This window comes from Rhizomucor pusillus (genome assembly GCF_041956525.1).
Source record: "Rhizomucor pusillus strain CBS 183.67 unplaced genomic scaffold VTP01scaffold_4, whole genome shotgun sequence".
Classification (NCBI taxonomy): domain Eukaryota; kingdom Fungi; phylum Mucoromycota; class Mucoromycetes; order Mucorales; family Lichtheimiaceae; genus Rhizomucor; species Rhizomucor pusillus.
Genome location: NW_027192146.1, coordinates 1,420,069 through 1,439,590, shown reverse-complemented (window position 1 = coordinate 1,439,590; position 19,522 = coordinate 1,420,069). Strand labels below are relative to the sequence as shown.

General features: G+C 46.8%; 10 protein-coding genes across 10 annotated transcripts; 5 read left to right on the top strand and 5 right to left on the bottom strand.

The window, feature by feature from the left end:
* Positions 1-547: 547 nt before the first annotated feature.
* VTP01DRAFT_7887 (uncharacterized protein) lies at positions 548-3,106 on the top strand (the record flags this gene model as incomplete). Its single annotated transcript, XM_069386947.1, has 4 exons — positions 548-637; positions 729-755; positions 833-839; positions 900-3,106. The coding sequence occupies 4 exons, from the start codon at positions 548-550 to the stop codon at positions 3,104-3,106; spliced, it is 2,331 nt and encodes a 776-aa protein (XP_069242352.1).
* A 680-nt stretch (positions 3,107-3,786) lies between these two features.
* Positions 3,787-4,965, bottom strand: VTP01DRAFT_7886 (uncharacterized protein; the record flags this gene model as incomplete). Its single annotated transcript, XM_069386946.1, has 5 exons — positions 3,787-3,991; positions 4,060-4,237; positions 4,393-4,445; positions 4,505-4,629; positions 4,696-4,965. The coding sequence occupies 5 exons, from the start codon at positions 4,963-4,965 to the stop codon at positions 3,787-3,789; spliced, it is 831 nt and encodes a 276-aa protein (XP_069242351.1).
* Positions 4,966-5,095: 130 nt separating this feature from the next.
* VTP01DRAFT_7885 (uncharacterized protein) lies at positions 5,096-7,763 on the bottom strand (the record flags this gene model as incomplete). The annotated part of the gene is made up of 7 exons (XM_069386945.1): positions 5,096-5,986; positions 6,068-6,838; positions 6,900-7,011; positions 7,079-7,175; positions 7,246-7,454; positions 7,525-7,613; positions 7,689-7,763. 7 exons carry the CDS (start codon positions 7,761-7,763, stop codon positions 5,096-5,098), a joined length of 2,244 nt encoding a protein of 747 aa, XP_069242350.1.
* Positions 7,764-8,420: 657 nt separating this feature from the next.
* Positions 8,421-9,096, bottom strand: VTP01DRAFT_7884 (60S ribosomal protein uL23; the record flags this gene model as incomplete). Its single annotated transcript, XM_069386944.1, has 4 exons — positions 8,421-8,435; positions 8,519-8,588; positions 8,660-8,996; positions 9,078-9,096. 4 exons carry the CDS (start codon positions 9,094-9,096, stop codon positions 8,421-8,423), a joined length of 441 nt encoding a protein of 146 aa, XP_069242349.1.
* Positions 9,097-9,955: 859 nt separating this feature from the next.
* On the top strand, positions 9,956-10,165 carry VTP01DRAFT_7883 (uncharacterized protein; the record flags this gene model as incomplete). Its single annotated transcript, XM_069386943.1, has 2 exons — positions 9,956-10,001; positions 10,074-10,165. The coding sequence occupies 2 exons, from the start codon at positions 9,956-9,958 to the stop codon at positions 10,163-10,165; spliced, it is 138 nt and encodes a 45-aa protein (XP_069242348.1).
* A 271-nt stretch (positions 10,166-10,436) lies between these two features.
* Positions 10,437-11,450, bottom strand: VTP01DRAFT_7882 (uncharacterized protein; the record flags this gene model as incomplete). Its single annotated transcript, XM_069386942.1, has 1 exon — positions 10,437-11,450. The coding sequence occupies one exon, from the start codon at positions 11,448-11,450 to the stop codon at positions 10,437-10,439; it is 1,014 nt and encodes a 337-aa protein (XP_069242347.1).
* A 73-nt stretch (positions 11,451-11,523) lies between these two features.
* VTP01DRAFT_7881 (uncharacterized protein) lies at positions 11,524-12,156 on the top strand (the record flags this gene model as incomplete). The annotated part of the gene is made up of 2 exons (XM_069386941.1): positions 11,524-11,557; positions 11,972-12,156. 2 exons carry the CDS (start codon positions 11,524-11,526, stop codon positions 12,154-12,156), a joined length of 219 nt encoding a protein of 72 aa, XP_069242346.1.
* Positions 12,157-12,186: 30 nt separating this feature from the next.
* Positions 12,187-13,757, bottom strand: VTP01DRAFT_7880 (uncharacterized protein; the record flags this gene model as incomplete). The annotated part of the gene is made up of 5 exons (XM_069386940.1): positions 12,187-12,442; positions 12,508-12,656; positions 12,730-12,998; positions 13,068-13,320; positions 13,392-13,757. 5 exons carry the CDS (start codon positions 13,755-13,757, stop codon positions 12,187-12,189), a joined length of 1,293 nt encoding a protein of 430 aa, XP_069242345.1.
* Positions 13,758-16,400: 2,643 nt separating this feature from the next.
* Positions 16,401-18,769, top strand: VTP01DRAFT_7879 (uncharacterized protein; the record flags this gene model as incomplete). The annotated part of the gene is made up of 5 exons (XM_069386938.1): positions 16,401-16,553; positions 16,610-16,693; positions 16,760-17,392; positions 17,461-17,795; positions 17,854-18,769. The coding sequence occupies 5 exons, from the start codon at positions 16,401-16,403 to the stop codon at positions 18,767-18,769; spliced, it is 2,121 nt and encodes a 706-aa protein (XP_069242344.1).
* A 318-nt stretch (positions 18,770-19,087) lies between these two features.
* On the top strand, positions 19,088-19,444 carry VTP01DRAFT_7878 (uncharacterized protein; the record flags this gene model as incomplete). The annotated part of the gene is made up of 1 exon (XM_069386937.1): positions 19,088-19,444. One exon carries the CDS (start codon positions 19,088-19,090, stop codon positions 19,442-19,444), a length of 357 nt encoding a protein of 118 aa, XP_069242343.1.
* Between the last annotated feature and the right edge of the window lie 78 nt (positions 19,445-19,522).

Sequence of the window (19,522 nt, the reverse complement as noted above, 5' to 3'; positions counted from 1 at the left end):
TGGCGCTGCTACCAAAAGTAGTTTGCGTCGGCGACTTTGCATCTCTTAGTTATGCAACATTTGTGTACTCCGATTGCAGCTGTTGTTCAAGTTAGCGCACATACACATTGACGGGACGTGCATACATACTACGTTAAGTAGAAATTGGGGTCGGCGATCATGTCGATTTACTCGCCCACTCTGGAAAAGACTAGGCAGCAGCAAAAGCGAAACGGAAGATTCATTCCTTCGTTCACGCGCTACACGCGGATCATTTCTATTTTCTCCGTGCAAATACGAACAGTATTCCCACAGTCTGGGTTCCTTCTCCTCCTCCTCCTGGGTTCCTGTCAAACGCATCAGCAGTTTCACGGTAGTGAACTACCCCAATAAAGCAATTTATCTCTGTCAAGGACAAGAGCATGGCTGTTTAAGTTTAGTTCTATTTAGTCCTCTTCTTCTTTGCTTGCTCTTTCTTTCTTTCTTTCTCTCTTCCTCTTCTCTCTATTCTTTCCTTGGAAACCGCCTTTTCCTTCTCTCCATTCTTTTTTTTTTTCGTCTGTCGACAATGGATACCAGCTCGTCGCCGGATCCTGGGCATATCAAAAGGCTCAAAGTCGGTCGCGCATGTTATACTTGCAGGGCAAAGAAGATCAAGGTAAATCTCTTTCTCTCTCTGATCGCGATCTCGAAGATTGCAACGACACTCACCCGCGAGTCTGTTAACCTTACTTCTTGCAACGTTGCAGTGCGATGGACTTCGACCGTGTATGCAGGTAAATACACACAATCACAGCTACAACAGACAGATTGAATTTTTCATTTTTCTAAAACTGGCCTCGCGTATAAATAGTGCAAAGGTAAACGCGCAAGAGAAAGATAAGCTGCTTGGATGGAATTTGACTTTCTTTTGTGACCAGCCCGCAACAGACGATGCACGTTTTACAAGGATGGATCATTTGACCCCGATGAAGAGCAGCATGGACATTTATCAGATCAATCGAGGTCACGTGACTCGCGCTCAATGGTTGCTGCTGGCGGCGATCAAGAGGAGTCATCCTTCTTTTTTGCAGAAAATAAGGATCCAAGCTCGCGCCAGAGACGGCGTGGTATTCCGTTAGAGTCCCGAACAGGCAATACGCTCGCGGTCCTTGGAGAAGGGCTACGACATCTTAGCTTTTACGACTCACCACCGACGAGTAGCAGCAAAGCGACCGAGGTCGAACCGCTCGGGAACTTTATAAAATGGACTCTGGATGCGCCTTTACCTAGCCGATATAGTGGCTCTATCGAGATGCCGTCCAGGGAAGCGCAGCTGTGCATGATTGACATTTACTACAACGAACTCCATGAATCGTTGCCGCTCGTGCCTCGCAGCTACTTTTACAGGCAACTGCAGACAAGGGGTCCATTCATAACACCGCTTCTTTTAAATGCAATCTACGCTCGCGTAGCACGGTTTGCATCGGCGCATTTGGATTTACCCTCTTCCGATGTGTTTTTCCATCGAGCCAAACGGCTTCTAGACGATTTCTTCGATGTACCTCGTGTCAGCACAGTTGTAGCTCTGATCCACATGAGCTTTTACGAACCGCTCCCGCAGCAAAACCGACCGCAAGGCAACCAGCTTTGCAGAGCATGGATGTACGGCGGCATGGCGAGCAGAATGAGCATCGAGCTCGGCCTGCACTCGGAGCGGAATATCAGCAAAGATTTACCGGCAGACGAGATCGAGCTTCGACGGCAGGTTTTCTGGGGCTGCTACGTGACTGACAAGATGCTCAGTGGAGGCTGGGAAAGGCCTTGGATACTGCCAATTATGCTTGCTTCAGTCGATCTTCCTGCGGCGGCGGCAGTCTCGGAAGATGACCCCTTGGAGAGCTTGCTTATCGAATATAGCCGATATATGGTCAAGTTTATGGAAATCGACGAAGGACGCATGATGACTTTGGGCATGTACTACCAGCACGAACAACAGCAGCAAACATCAAATACAGGAGATAAAGAACGGTTAAAAGAAGTATTCGCAGGCTACCAAGACCGATTTCTCGAATGGTTGCGCTCACTGCCGCCGTCGTTGCAGTGGACACCGATCTCGGAGCTGTCCGTAGACAACATTCTTCAGTTACCACCACCTCGATCGTGCATTGCTCACTTACACTTGACGTACAACATGGTTCACCTCGATCTGCTCTTAAGGCAACCCCACTCTGCAATACATCAATTCCAGCAGCGCGTTGCAGCAACGTGTATAACTCAGCTTGTCCATTTCCTATGTCAACGACCGAGCACCGTCCTCAAATTCGACTATCTGACACACTGCGCTTCGTTGGCGCTAAAAGTACACTCAAAGTATCTGCGGAATAGTGACATTTCACTCGTGCGTCAATCATGGACATTGTTTGACAGATCAGTGCAATCAATACATATCATGCGGCAGTATGCAGATATTCCAAACAGCGCAAAGTTCTTGCAGCAACTGGGCAGCACCAATACCAGCAGCGGCGTGCCATTACTCGAGCCGGCTCCGAAGCGGAACAATAGCAGCAGTACCAGCAGCGTCGCCAGTAGTACCACTTCCAACGTGCAGCAGGTTACTGTACCCTCGCAAGCAACTGTAAGCGATCTTGTTGGTCAACAGCAGCAACAACGGATAGGGTTGTATAACCCGCCGAGCGAGGAAGGCATCGCTGCTGGTGAAATATATAGTTTCGCGGAGCACCAACACCAACAACAGTCGTGGATGTTGCTACCTGCAAATCAAATGTTACAGTCGATGGCGGCGGCAGCAGCAGCGGCGGTCGTCGAGATGCACCACCACCACCATCAGCAACATCAGCAACAACAACAACAAATGCCACCAGCAGTATCTATACATCCTTCAACTCCTGACACTGTTTGTAATATTAATACAACGGACTTGCCCACGACCCCAATTGTGCCTAGCTCCACGTACCTGTGGGATGCACATTCTATTCAACATCACCAACACCATCAACGTCATCAGCAGTCAATTCGACATCAGCAAGTTTCAACACCACCTCCACCGGCACTTCAACGAGAGCAAGATCCAAAAGGTAGAGCCTCGTCTCTTGTTTACTATCATCATCATCATCATCATCAATGATCATTTCAACATGAATAGTAATAATAGCAACACATGTCATAAAAATATATGCATATAGCAACATATATTTCAACAACAGCTGCTAGCGAGTTTGTGCAACCTCGGAGCTATAGCATTTTGTGCAACGTTGAATGGCGCATCCACATTGAAGCACATGCAGGCACATGTGTAGCACATCCGCCTGTGCACAATGGGCGCATACATACAATTAGATTAACCCCATTCCTTTTACGATCTCCATCGTGGATGGCATCAAAAGAAAAATGTACATCCAGACTTGTATTTCATTTCCAGCAATGAAATTTTCCTCAAAAATTTCCACGTTGCTAGCTCCTGCTCATTTACTCGAGCAGCAACCAGCTTGTGTGCAGAGTAAAACGGATCAACGTCGACCTGCTAAATTTTTTTTCAAGAGTTTCAGCTAGACATTTAAAACATTGGAGATACCCTCTGCCGAAATAATAACCAACATGTATATTCTATCTTTCTCGACAAAAATCACGTGAAAAGAGAACAACACAGCAGTCGCAGTTGTGAGCGATACTGGAGGAGTGTGTAAGGGTACAATAAATAGACAGTATTATAAACGTATACAGCAATAGTAGTGACCTGCAGAGTGAGAATTTAAATATGCGTTATAGAGAGCAATTGATGAACACGAACAACAACGACAAACAATTTTAGACTTGTTCACGTTCCATCATTTCCTGTCTTGGAGGAGGTGTGGGATGACGTCCAAATCTTCGTCCGAGCCAGCCACGGAACCAATGGAACGCGTACTGTATGAAGAACACGACAATGAACGCCGCACCGATACCAATGTACCATCCAGCCGTTACGGGACCCTGGGCCCAGTCAAGGAAAGGGTATACCCAAAAGCCGTTGCTACGTAGCATATTCGTGTAAGAGAAACTATATGCACGTGACAATTGAAGAAGAGAGAAAACACTTACGTAGCGTGCACGATGAATGTCAAAAACATGTACAGCACGACATTGATAAAGACCAAAAGGACCATGTTGATGTAGAGTTTCATGCGATTAAAGATCACGTCCACGATCATCATAAAGAACGAGACGCCGTGCACGGAGGTAGTTGTCCACCACTGCATAGAAGGCACCGAACTTGGATCTGATTTCATTCCACCGCGTGAAGTAGTACCCCCGCCGGCAGCCGCATTGAGTGGGCAAGAAGAAAAAGTTTTTTGGAGAAAAAAGATGGAAGAGCTCCGCGTTTGAGTTTGCCAAGATTTCCTGTATACCCAATGTAGACTCATATATACTTACCAGTAAGCATGGTTTTGGACAAGGCAGCCCAAAAGACGACCGGCGTAATAATGCTATTTATCCAATGGCGTCAGTATAGCCCGCGAATATCGTCCGTTCTGATGATAATTACTTGAATACGACGATAGAGTGGTAAAGATACAAGTACAGGTAGTTGAGCACTGGGGGCTGCTTAAAGAACGACCTTGGTGAGTGTGGTTTGGCCAGCAAGTAACAAACATGGTGGTATAATGCGGTCTTTAACATTGTTAGTAAACATCTTGTGCGTGTTTGGATCATCAATATCAAATCTGCGGTACATACAACCAGGTAGGCGTGGAGACCGATGAATGTTAAGTTGGTAAAGTATGTAAAGAACTTGTAAAATGTTCCTTCCTGGGCGGTGGTACCGATGTCCGCCCACATGACGACTGTCGAATATAAGACCAAGGGAATACGAATGCAAAGAAACACTCGCGAGGATACCCAGTAGGATGTAACAGCACGCTCAGGCTCAAATTGGTCAAACCCGAACCAACGGATGACACTGTAGCGAGACGACTGGAGCCGCTCGTCTTGGTAACCCTCGGACATGTTAAGGTGCAAAAGGGTTTGCAAAGCTTTGTTCTTTCTCTCATTTATATAGCTCGCTGTGTTCTGCGGAGCTTCTTGTTTGTGTAGCAACGAGAAAAAATGAGAAAGAGTCTTTTTTTTTTCTAAATTGCTATGTAACCTTCAAACTGCGCTTTCGGCTCTTCACCCGCCGGCCGCGACTGGCAGCAGTAGTACTTTCAAAAGATAATAGGTGGATATCTTCTTCCTCTGCAGTGTTGTTTGTTGCTGTTATTGTTGTTTGTTCAACATCTTGATCATCGCTGTCGATCCTTTGCTTCAATGTCTCGGCACATTTCAGTCCACACACACAGTTATCCCCGTCAAGTTGTTCCTCTTGCTTCCGGGTCTGAAACAGCCCGCCTTTGCCGTACGCCAGCACACCGCCTACAAAGGCAGTCCATGCAACCAGGATGTTGAAAACCAGTGTGGACATTCCACCGTAAAAAGATGCCAACGCAGCCAGTTCTGAGACCCGCCAGAGCCAGTACAAGATCTCGAGTCCTTTGAACCACGCATATTCGTGCCACTGACGATCGTCTTTCATGGTCTTTGGCTGGCAAGTGCCTCGCAAATCACCGGTCCTTGTGGATCGCCAGGCAAACAAGACAATAAACACAGCAACGTCCAGCCAGATCTGATTTGCAGCAAACATCCACGTGTCTGCAATCGGTATCCACTCGTCACCAAACTTGAGACCCCACAGATAAAACAACCCGTAACGTTCGCTGGGCATGGACGCAGACGGTATAAACTCGGCCCGGAACCAAGGCAGCGTGATCAGTGCCAAAAGAAACAGGACACTGGCGATCCAGCACCACGGCTGGTCCTCAGGCAGGTCAGTGAACCTAAACCGCCATGCCAGGATGTGGCGTTTAAGCGATGTCCTTGGCAGCCGATGCATTCGTTGCAACGCCGCCGATCGATCACGTGGGGGTATCTTTGGAACTATCACCAGAAGTCCAAGCAGCACCGCAATGGCTGTCAATGTCATTCCCTGCAGCTGTGTAGATGAAATGAATAAAGCATTTCTTTTCTGTTACCCAACATGATCGAATTTTTTGTTGTAATTTTATACACTTACAACAAGCGTCATGCTCGATGAGATAATAAACTCGCCTGGTCCGCCTTGGATCTCAGCTCGTTTGCTATCCAGTCGAAATTTGATGGATGCTGTCCCTTTCTGCCCATCACTTGCAATGGCATCAATTTGTAGCGTGTGGAGTTTGCCGTCATCCCAGGTTGCTGGATCCCACGGCAATGTCCACAGCGGAGGAGGCAGAGTATTTTTCTTCTCGTTCTTACCCTCTTCTGGCATCACCACCACCTGTTCAGGTTCACCTTGCAGCCGACTGCCGTCAATCAATACCCGGACGTCAGAAACCTCTTGCCTCGAGAATATGAGGAAGCGAACGTGGCTGCTTTTGCGCATGCGATCGAGCGGCTCCTTGCTTGGAATGGCAAACCGTGCATCTTTGGGGTTGGTGATGACTATCATGGGTTGCATTGGCAACGTTTCTGGCCAAATAATCTCGCCTGACGTCGTTGTAGTCGGTGCAATGGCCGTACTCTTCTTTGATGATGACAATGCAGTTTCAAGTGAAAAGTCATTGAATGATATCAAGTCGTGATCTACGGCAACGATCCTGTACACGGCATGGCTCATCATATCGCCAAGCTCGAGCTCAAGAGATTGGGTGCGCGGGTTGTACCATTGCAGTACATCGCCCAGACCAGCCGTCAGTCGATGCAGGTGGCCGCAGAAATAGATGCTGAAACGTTTGGCAAGATCGCGGAACGAATGGCCTTTACTTGATGTGCCAAAGACCATCGTAGTCGTTGGATAATGTGAGAACTACATGGACAATGTTATTAATCACTACTGATGATACAAATGACAACAATCATTTACTAACCACAAATGTATGATTGTAAGCACCAGGACTTAAAGCATCAGCTAGTCGATCCATTGTTCTTGAAGTCAAGTAGCCAAAGAAATTAAGCGGTCGCGAAGGACCTCGTTTAGGACTAGTAGCAACATTACATTTACATGTTGTAACGATCGACGTTTTTTTTCCATTGCTTTTGTTTTTACCATGCGTCAATGGCAACGAATCGATATCGCCCATCGTCCTGATCTAGCTGCCAAGTGTATACACCACGCCCGCTTTCCACAAGATCTGCGCTGCGGCCTGCATAAATGTACAATTGTTAGAGCCGCTGATAATAGAATAAGCACAACGATGAAACATTGCTGCTGACCATATGACCGATAAAGGTTGACATGCGATTGCCAGGAGGGCAAATCAAAACAATCGTGATTGCCACGCATATCGTACCACAGAATGTCACCTGCCCGTTCGTCAATCGCCTTGCGGTATACCTGCCACTCCTCCAAATATTGCTGCGACGTGATACGGCGTGCATCTTTGGCATCGGTCAGATCACCCGTGACAACCACAAAACTCGGGCTGGGGCAGGGAAAGATGTCAGTAACGGGCAGCGTACATAACCACGTATGTATATTTTAGCACAACAGACTTTACTGTAGGAAGAACCGTTTGCAAAAAGTGTAGGAAATGTAGCGTGTGGCCATTCGCGCGATATTTTGACAGATGCAGGTCAGATATCTGGTGTCGTCGAAAATAACAAACATGTTGTTAGTGTGCCCTTTTTGGTTTCAACGTATACTATGCTTCTTTTACCTGTATGAAATAGAATAGGTTTGAAGAAGAGCTTCCGATACTCGTCGTGTCATTATTAGCGACTAGCGAGCGCATATAAGACTCTTCTGATGTTTGCAATCTATGTGGTAGCGGCCATGGAGGACCCTGAGTAGCTCGAAGGTCTTTTGTGGAAGACCAATGCAGGTGACAGGCACGCAGCACGCACAGCAGGATAATGATCAGCCAAGTTGATAAAGGCCAATTAGGATTACTTTTCATTCCAAAGAAGAACAGGAATTAGAGATGATGGAAAGAGTAGATAGTAGAAGACCAAAAATGTATAAAATGTGGAAAGGACAAAAAAAGAGACAGATGAAGACAACTTTGCAAACACAAAAGGGGTCAAAAGGCAACAACGATGATCATGCGAAAATGTGTAAAGAAACAAAAAAAGAAAATAGCTCAGATGTTACAGTTTCAAGACGTTTGAATTATGTGTGTCAAGATAACACCACGTCCATGTCAAGAACGACGACGCCCTTTTCGCTCGGACATTTTTCCGCCCACAGCATTTCCCACAATATCCGTACTTCACTCGCTGCGCCCTCAACATCTTTCCAAAATAACAATAACAACATCCCAACAATTATCGTCGTCCGTTTTGCTCTTTGCCTTTTCTGTCCATTCCGAGCTGCCATTATTATTCCCATGCGAATATCAAATGCGTGCGTGTATGAGACAAACAGTTGTTTATTGTTGGACGGTAGCAGTTTAGATCAAACCAATCTACAAGTGACAAGCAGTGATATTTTCATGAGCATTTTTTTACATTGAGCATATACAATTCCTTTTAAATAATCATTCCTTACCTTGTTTGCAACGTCCAAAGCATCGACATCGGCAGTCAAGCGGACAAAGGCCTTCTTGGTACCGTCGGGTCTGCAAATGTATATGGTGTGTGTGTGAGCACTCCAATGCCACGAATCGCACGCTGATTTCCATTTAATTACCTGATCAAAGTGTTGACCTTGAGAGCTTCAACGTCATAAAGTCGCTTGACGGCGTTCTTAATGTGGTTCTTGTTGGCCTTGAGGTCAACGACAAAGGTCAAGGTGTTGTGTTCCTCGATCTTCTTCATGGCGGTCTCGGTGTTCAATGGGTTGCGAATGACACGGTACTGGTCCATGCGCGGCAAGTGAGGGACCGACTTGCGTGCATACTTTGGCTTGCGTGCCAACTTCAAGGTCTTTGGCAAGTGGAAGTGGGTCGAGGTGCGGATTTTACGGACGCCCTTGCTATGGACACCCTTCAAGGTGGCCTTCTTGGCAGCGGCAGCCTTTTGAGTAGCTGATTCATCCATTCGTCAATCAATCGATCCATTCATTCATTCATCCATTCATCTATTCATTCATCCATCTACTCGCTTACCAGCTTGCTTCGGTGCCATCGATGCTTTTTGGAAGAGGAGGATTTTCCTTACCTGGGTTGCCACTATTCATTTCTGCGGGTGCTGCCCTGGGAGTCGGCCCGCTTTGGCTGGTGATTGGCGCCGCTCCTTCCTCCACCCCGCACCAGCCAACCACCACGGACCCACCGGAATCGTCTCTTCTTCTACCACCACCAACTAAGATTGTAAGGCATTAAGCAATCCATCAAATACTCTCTTCATTAGATTAGTTAAAGCTTAGTAAAATGATTTAATATAAACCGAGAACTTCTTTACATCAACATTGCCTTTTACACACCACACAAAATGCATTGCATTTCTCCCAATTCAAATATAACGCTACTGTTTCATATTTTTATATCCTTTGCAACAACCCTATCGAGAGATATCAGTTAAGAGATTGCTGCGGTGCTGCGATGACACATGAAGAAGACGGAGGGAGGAAGCTCATCACCCGCGTGACAGACGGTGGTGACACACAATTTAACCGAGATGCAACTGTCAAGCAATCCAAATTGGATGGAAGATGTCCCGCTATGTAATCTATTTTTTCTTCTCGATGAGTACCGGCCAATGTGTCATCTTGCATGTATACATAGTTAGGGTTTGCACTTCTTAACAGGTCGATATGATTGTTGGGCAAAGTGTATGTACGTAATAATATCCATTTTGGGTGGATTAGCAGCAAGGCGCCGACCCGGAGAGTCCGCGGGCCGACCGAATATGTAAAGCCCTTGTCAGTTTTTAGATTTTTTCTTCTTTTTTCTTCTACTCATATCACTTTCAACGCACGCACATAATGGCAAAGTCAGAGACTTTATCAGCATACGTCTCCAGGCGCTTCTTCCAGTACGAACTCATGACAGCTCTGTATGTCATGGAGCCTTGGGAGAAGACCCTCTTTAGTAAGTTGTTGAATGCCCACCCCACCAGCCTAGTTGGCAATGTGAATGCTAAAACATTCCTACTTTTTTCAGACACTATAATCCTCACCATCGTGTCTCTCTCCGTCGCTACATTTTACCAGTACACTCCAGTCATGATTGGCAAGGTCACTACCTTGTTCTAATGTAACCAGTTGTTCACGTCGCCGCCGCAGCAGCGGTGGCAGCGGCAGGATATCTATATGTCTTTACTCTCTTTCTCTCTATCTATATCTATATCTCTCTCTCTGATTTCGTTCATTTCATGTATTCACACACTCACATACACTTACGTATACATCGAATCTAGCATATTGTAATCTTGTCCTTTTTTCGTTACTTTTCTCTATTACCCTAACTAAATAGTAATCGACACATATCTACTTCTTTTTTCCCTCTTGTTTACAGTTATGCTTCCTAGACGTGGTGATGCAATTGGTATTTGGAGCGCGGTATCCAGGCAGCAGACCGGGGTGGCGGTGGACGATGGCGGCGATACCGATGATGATGATGAGCACCGTCATCGCGGTGAATGTAAAGCGGCCGTCGCTGGCGGGCTGCTAGAGGACGGTCAATTATCCCTGTTGACCACGGTCGCTGGATGATATTTTCTTGTTCATCGTCGTCATCGTCATCGTCATCACCTTCTTGTTCTTGTCCTTCTTCTTCTTGGTTTGGTTCGCCCCTGTAATCATCTTCTTCACTTTGCTCCTCCTCCTCATCATACTCCTCGTCGTCGTCGTAGTAGTAGTAATAGTAATCAGGGTCATCGGAAGAGTAGTACAATTCGTCCGCAGAGTAGTATCCATCCTCCTCAGGCGGATACGTGTACGTTTCCGGTGGTTCTTCTGAAAACCGTACTTGCTTTTTGACAGTGCTGGATGATGACGACGACGACGATGTAGCGTACATTGGCTGCTTGCGAGGAATCCGATGCGATGGGTGCCGAGATATGGAGGAGGACGATATGGGTGTCGATGAAGAGGATGCTGGTCGAGGATCAACGGGTTTGCGTCGCGAGTATTGCTGATGTGGTGCGAATGGATAATGGTGCTGTTGCTGCTGTTGATGATGATGTTGATGTTGGAAAAATGGTATTAGCTGTGGAGGTATAGCTGCTGTAGCAGGAATCGCGGGCTGAATGCCAAAATGCTGCTGTTGTGGAGGAACCATCATAGGGTATGAGTATTGTGGTACCATGGGTGGAGGAATTGCGTGCTGCTGCTGCTGCAACGTAAGAGGGGCAATGTGATGCTGTTGCTGTTGTTGCAACTGCGGTCTCGATGACGACGGTATCGCCGCTTCCTGCGGATCCAGGAGGTGTTTGGCTACGAGCGCCATGAGTGGACCGTGCGCAGTGTTTAACGGGTAAAATCCAGGTTTGTCTGTCGACGTCGGCGGTGCGTTGGGGCTTCTACGATCAAAAACCATAATGTCTTTAGATCGATCTCGCCGCTCGTCTACAATGACTGGCTTCTTGTCTTTCACTAGAAAACCTGTCACTATGGAAACGCCAATAGTTCAGAACCAGAGACAACGTTTACAGGGAATCAAAAAGGCATAGTTACGTAGAACGACTGGTGGCTGCCCTGCTGGCGTCGTTTCCCTCTTAATGACAACAATAGGTAGTGGATTGTCGGCGGTGCAGGGAACGTGCAGCAAGACGGGAACGTTGGGCCCGTACTCGGCTGCACTGTTGTAATTGTAGACGTGTTGATCCAGCTTTGCAATGGAGAGGAAGGGGTTGTAAAGGGGAAGAGCTAAAAGGGGAAAGAAGCAATTGCCTTTGTTGCTTTTGTTGTGTGTTGCCAAGCTTTAGGCAACTGCTGGACGCCACAGTGTCACAGTCAGCAGATTTCGCGGCATAACAACTAATGCAAATGACGCATGACCGATCAAATACACCATTCAACTGCAGTTACATTGTTTAAAATCTCATTGATACAACACAGCATCGTTCATTGAAAGGAAACAAAGACGGAAGAAAAGGAATAAACAGCCTAAGAAAAAACGGAAAACAAAGTACAAAGGACCACAGATCATAGCACATAGGATGGATGTATCGGCTAAAGACTGTAGGAGAGTTGCAGAGAGGAAGGAGAAGAAGGGAAGGAAAGGATGGTCTAGAGGCGGCTGAAAGTCGTCTTTAAAAGATGTTGTCAGCTTCTTAGGCACCGTTGTAAATCAATAGATTTGGCGTATCAGAGGGGATCTTCTCCAGAGCGTTCTTTGTTGCCAAAGCGAGGATCTTGTCCTTGACTTCTTGAGGCGAAACGCTCTCTTCTGAAAGACCAAGGAAGTAGGCGGCCAAACCAGCTACGTGCGGTGAGGCCATGGACGTGCCAGAGATGGTGTTGGTGGCGGTCTTGCTACCGCGCCAGATGGACTTGATGTTCAAACCAGGGGCGAAGACGTCCACGCACCTACATTTACGTTGAGATAGGTTAAATTCCTCCATTCTTGATCCAAAATAAAATATAACATTTACGGGCCGTAGTTGGAGAAGTATGCTCTCTCGTCTAGTGCAGTACTGGCACCCACGGTGATGGCGAGCTCTGACGCGGCAGGAGAGTAGTTACATGCATCACTGTTGTCGTTACCAGCAGCAACGGCGAAAACGATACCAGCTTCGACAGCCTATAACAGACAAGTTTGTTTCAGACCAAAACAAACTTTAAGGGGCTGCTAAACAAACAAGTAGCACACTTACACCGTTCACAGCGCGGTCCAGCGAAGGAGACTTGCCGCCACCCAAACTCATGTTGGCGACAGCGCCTTTGTAGACCTTTCCTGCCTTCTTGGCTGCAGCAGCGTCCTTCAAATGCAAGCCGGTAGCTGCATCGACACCTTTGATGACGTCTTGCATTGTTCCTGAACCATTCGATCGGAGAACCTTGATGGCAACAGGTCGGGCAAGTTTAGCAACACCGTACTTCTTGCCAGCAATAGTACCAGCGCAATGAGAACCATGGCCGTTGCCTGTAAGATTATAAAAGAAAATACTCAATAATTATTCCTTGCATCTGTTGGAATGAGATGTATCCTTACCATCTTCATCCAGGTCACCCGCGGGAATGGTCTCACCCCAAGTAGCACGGCCTTCAAAGTCAACGTGATCGACATTGATGCCGGTATCGATGACGTATACTTTAATATCCTTGCCACCATCTGCTTCGTATTCATACTTGTTGTAAGTTCTAAATGTCAAGGGATCGCGGTGAGAGATACGAGCCAAACCCCAAGGCGCACCGCGCTGGAGTTCGCTGGTGTAGACCATAGAGTCCTTTTCAACGTATGCAACCTGTTGCCAAGGATGGATGGCGCAGTCGATTAGGAATCGATGTATCACAGTTTATCGTTTTATTTACTTACATCGTCAGAACGGCGAATGATTTCCAGAATCTCTTTGCCGAATCTGCCCGAGTATCCTTTCAGCTTGGGCATGTTGTAGACATGGCGGATACCCATCGATTCAGGGTGCAGCCATTCACTGAAAAGAGTGTTATCTTGATTTTCGAGAATCAGGGATGTCAACCAAGCGGTGTGGTCAAGGACCTTGTCGCTATCAGCGGTTTCCTTGAGCACAACAATGTAATTATCCGCGAGGGTTTCAGACTCGTTGGAAACATAGAGAGGCGCCAGGTGACCCTCGGTGAATGTGGGAGGGCGGACCATAGGAACCGCAGCAACGGAACTGGCAGCAAACAAGAGGGCACCAGCGACGACTGAAAGTTTCATTGTGTAGTGAGATTGATTGATTGAGGACGTGTAAATGAGGAAATGGGAAAAAGGGTGCGCTAGATATAAAGGCGTCGTCAGCAGCAACACAGCGCTTTTTATGCCGTCTCCTGGGCGCAGCTGTCTATTGGCGCGAGATCAGGCGAGCCTCGGGTGACGTCTTGCATAGCACTGTGCAACCGGAACTATTGCTCGATTGCGTACTTCCTCCTTACAATTTGCTTATTGCATGTGCAGACGATAAAAGCATCCCTCACAAACGCTGCCGTCTCAAGCTTGACTTGTATGTCGCTCTAGACAGTCTAAATGCTTGCCAAGCAGATGCTCTCTGAATTTTCTCAGTGGCCTCCGATCGTTCACACGGAAAAAGGGCGCTGGAGCGGGCTATATTAAACTGACTCTTATCTCTCGATATTGATCACCTGCTAATAACGAAAACTTTTTGCCACGCTCTCGCTGTGAATTTTATCTATTTATGTTTTCTCTATAAAACAATATCTGATCACTAGCAGCCGTAGTGAACAGGTGGCGATCGTGTTTCTAAGGTATGAATGCGACGTCTACGAGTCTTTACGCAGACAGATATCAAAAATATATAAACACATGCTGTTGAAATACTGTACATAAATTGGCAGGTACAAAACAATTCTGATTATCAACGACGAAGATCCTGACTGGAGCTTGTCAAAAACTGCTCGCAACGATGTGTTCTGGTAACGGGAACCGAACATCGGTTGCAAAGCAGCGAAGATATGGAACGAGCGCGGCCTAGAGATCAAGGCATCTTCGTGATTGGTCGTCCTTGCAGTCCAATCAGCTTTTCTGATTGCACTATATTCCAAATCGTTGAAAATTACGAAGTCTGTGCAATCTACAAAGATCATGTATCGTTGAAGGGAACTGTATACGTTGCCGCAAACGATGACGATCTATCTGTAAACACCCGTGTGCAATGCAGAGTCTTTACAAGGGACTGATAATTGCTTATTTACGTCGGGCAAAACAGATGTCTAAAACAAATATAGCCTGCAATAAGGAAAACAGGTTTTATTGCTTTGCTAACTAGCCTCCAGCGCGGATTATATCGCTGATTAGCTGTTTCTGCTGCTACTCTCTCGATCGACTGGCAACACTAGCGTTTTCAAATATATAGTTGGTGCCCTGAAGAGAACACACCGTTTCGGGGAGCTGGAGAATTTCATGTGCGCAAACAACAGTCCGTCATCGCGTCAAAGTTTGTGCCTGAACCTACAAAACTACAAGTATCTTTAAATGGTACATTAACTTATTAGATTCAGGGATCACTGCGTAGCTCTCTGAATGCAAACTGATTCAAATAAGGATCAAGAGTTTAATTATAGGACATCCCTGTGTAAAGCTTTCAGCAGCGCGCATGTCACAGTGACGAAGCCTTTCGTGGTACGTATTATAGATAGTCTTTGGAATATATCTTGAGCGAAGAGACCAAGAGCATGTGCTTCTCGTTTTTCTGTGTAGCCTCTGGCTTTCGATCTATGTACATTGGACTGGTAGGACTGTTGCAAAGTTAATTTGAATAAAGTTAGTAAGCAGCGAGTCTAGCCCTCACGGAAGAAAAGCAAGATGTTATCTATCTAAATATCGTGGTGGGCGGGGGTCCCATATTACTTTACTCTTCCGGCGCTGAAACTCTCTCTCTGGAAAGGCAGAAGTGCACTGTACGGCCCGTAACTTTACTACGCGGCGTGTTTGTGAGCTCGGGCCAATCAAGGGTTAAAAATTCGCCCTTGCTGTTTCCAGACACGATCGCTCCTTTCCCAATTTTGTCGAAAACACCGGCAGTACGTGCGACGAATGTACAACATAGTGAAACATTCATCATTTGCAAACGAATTATATACAACTCTTTCGTGCGGTGAACGTAGGGAACAGCAGCAGACGTTCGTGATCACTCGATGACATCGGTCGTGAATCAAGTGCTGGGTCAGACGGAATTATGGTGTAATAAGAAGATATCCGTACAAATGGAGGATACGCGCATGTGTAGGGAGCGTGCTGTACTCCCGGTAACCATGCGTTGGTGTCGTATGGATCGGCTGTCTTACCCACTCTTCATGTTGATCAGATCTGGTGGCCACAGACCACAACAAGAAGAGAGACAGAGAGAGAGAGCGCGCGGGGGTTGTCTTGAAGGCCATACAGACTAGACACATGCGCATGCCATGCGTATATGGTTGATTCGTGCAAGGTTGGCAGCTTAGACCAGCCTTTTCGGTGCGACTTTGCGCAGACACAGAATTTACGCCACACGGGATTACGTATCAATATTGTATTACTTCAAGTCCCTGCTGCTGGCTGCTGCCTTCACCAAATCAAATGGCGTCAAGCCCAGATGAAAAAGGTTGGCGGGCCTCCCGAAATGGGGTAACCACCCAAACAATTGCCATACAAGGGAACATGGGTTGATCCAACCCCCAAAATGCAATTCACGCTCTTCTCCTTCCCTATACTATTCCCACCGCCGCCCTCTCCATCGGTACAGACAATTCCGGAAAACCCGATCCGATTGTCATTTATAAGACTTCTTGTTTTCGCTTTTCTTCTTGTACCATTTCCTAATTTCTTTTTTGTTTCCTCCCACCACACCCGGGGGCTAGTACTGGAATGCTATCTCCAGTCTTTCGTCGCAAGCACCGCTCTACCGAGGCAGCAGTAGCAGCAGCGATAGACGATCCAGTGAAAGACGTGAGAATAGCAGTCATCGAGATCGCATGTACCGATAATACCAGTAACAATCGCGGTAGCTTTGCTGCCATTGTAAGAGAGAGAACAAGCGTCTGTAAACGTGAGCATATCAACTCAGACCTTTATAGATATTTAATGTAATAATCCAAGATGCCGAGTGCGACCGGTCGCTCGAGCGTAGCTTGCAAGATTTTATTGAATATCACGAAAAGGTGAGAGAGGAGGGAAATTCGCATTAAATGTTACTGTGGTCTCACTACCATATGCATAATACATAGATCAAACCCGTATATCCTCGTCACAGCAAAATCCAGTTCCCTCGCACTAAAAAGTACCAAGCAAATCAACAGCAATCTGTCAAGCGAAAATGCAAGCGGACTATCAAGCAGCTATCTTGTATCCCGCGCTCCAATAAACCATTGTCCGAAAAGCTCGAGGAATATTTGTATCAATGTGCTCTCGATTCCCGCATTAGAGAAACTATGCATTACAAGGAGTTTATTGGTTTAAGACAGCAGAGCAGCGATCGCATCATGCTTAGAACGGTGCTCCAGACGAAAATCTCTCCCACCGTCACGAAGGATACCCTGTTGTCTCGTTGCAACGAAAAACCTTCTATTCCTTTACCTCCATCACCAAACGATCAATCGGCAGCAATGACAACCAACACGACGACAGCGACGATAACGACAACAACCTTGTCATCGTCGTCGATATCCACTCCTTTCTCGTCTTTAAACACTGTGCCGCAACTGTGTGCAGATTCTTTCTATAACGGTACAGATGATGACGATGACGACGATGATGTTACCAGCATGAGTAGTGCAGCATATGACGATCAGGGGCCAGCAAAGATGTCCATCGACGACTTCATCATCATCAAGGTCCTCGGTATAGGATGCATGGGCAAAGTAGGTGTAAATGCAAAAGTGTGTGCTTCTGTGTGTAGCTAGCAAGTAACCGATGAATGCTACGCTAGGTGCTTCTTGTTCGACACTGCCGCTCGCAGAAACTTTTAGCACTCAAGGCCATTAGCAAAAATCGAGTCATTACACAACGCGAGATCGAGCACACGCGAATGGAGCGTGATATCCTGACGACTATTGCCAAGGTCCGCCACCCATTTCTCGTGAGGCTCCACTACGCTCTGCAGGATCCAAAGCAGCTGTTTCTCGCGGTGGATTACCACATTGGAGGCGATCTTGCAACGCAGCTCGCAAAGTTTGTAAAGTTTTCCTCCAAACGATGCTTGCTATATTCGGCAGAGATCCTTTTGGGACTGCAAGAACTCCACCGTCTAGGCATATTATACAGGTAAAGCAACGATTTACTTCGTTTGTTTGTTTGTTTACTTACTAACAATGCGATATAGGGATCTCAAGCCGGAAAACATCCTTTTGGCTGCAGATGGTCACTTGGTTCTGACGGACTTTGGATTATCCAAGCAGTTCTATCAAGGTGCCGGCCATCGCACAGGCACATTTTGCGGAACGGCCGAATACATGGCGCCGGAAATTTTAATGTCCAAGGATTACTCATACGCTGTTGATTACTGGAGCCTTGGCACCATCATGTATGAAATGATGACTGGTGTAACGCCCTTCTGGGCCGAAACGCACGCGGAAATGTACGCTCGCGTTCTCCAAGACCCGTTAGAGTTTCCTGAAGATTTCGATCCTGTTGCCGCCAATTTAATCACAGGGCTCCTTGAACGTGAACCTCACCGACGGCTTGGTGCTGGCATCGATGGCCCCAGCTCTGTACGCTCCCATCCTTACTTTTCCACTCTCAACTGGTCAGACGTCTACAACAAACGTATCCGCCCTCCTTACATTCCTCAATTCTCGAGCGAGACAGATGTCCACAACTTTGACCCAGAGTTTGTTGGCATGTCTCCAAGACTCGATCCCGTCAACCACGACAGCGTCCTTGAACACCAGTTCCATGGATACTCTTTTGTCAACGAAAGCGTCATCTCCTCCCTCTCCAATCCTTCCCCTTGCTACAGCCTCAAAAGTTTCAATGATAATCATCGCCCATTATCTGACCTGTGGCGCCAAAGCAACAGCAATAATGACCGTACACTATTTAACGATAGCGACTTGGTGTTTTACGATGCATACACTGAAAGCGATATCATGTCACCCGACGATGATCTCTTCCTCTCCAGGTTTGACGACTCAGCGCCGCCACCGCCTTTCCCACCACCGGCAGGACCCCCAAAGGGACTCTTCATGAGCCATTATTACGGCGCAAAGCGGATAAACCTCAATGCTATACGAGTCTAGCTGAGCCGGTCTTGATATCCTACTCCTCCTCCTACATCACACTGCTTCTTGTAATTACATATCTTGTGTTTTCCTACTATTGTTCAATGTACAGCCTTTCCATAAATTAAATTCGTCATCCAATGAAAACCTATGTCGCATTCTCCAAGTGTGGATGTCGCATTTTCCAAAAATAGATTTCGCAGCGCTGACAAATCAGATGTAGCATCTTCCGGTACAAAGCTTAGCACCTCCAAGAGTATATAAAGCATGTAAGCATGTTTAGGCCAGCTTTCCTCCTTCCTGCCACATCGTGCGGTTGAAACTTCAGATTACAAGATGAGCATCCAGTTCTTTTATGATGGGCAAGGCAATGCTGTCGACGAATACGGCGGAACTGAGCCCATGGACTATGTCATCGACGAAGAGCAGTATGCTCTTGAAACGCTAAGTTCATACACGCAGTATTTGCGTAATCGAACTCGCGAGAGCGATGGCCGCTCAGACGCCATGCAGACTGATGACGTAAAAAAGAATGTGGACGTTCGCATGAGAGTAGCGTCGATCAAGCGAGTGTACACGCTCTACACGGATCAGGACAAAGTCAGATTCTTCAAACTGATGTTTGAGAAAGTTCTGAGTGCCTCAGCTGCCGCAAAACAGTTAGGTATCCATGTCCGTACAGCTCAAAGATGAGCCAAACAGTATGAGGTGAATCCGGATAGCATATTCGCGAAGCGTAAGAAGAATGGTCGTCCGCGTTTACTTGGTGAA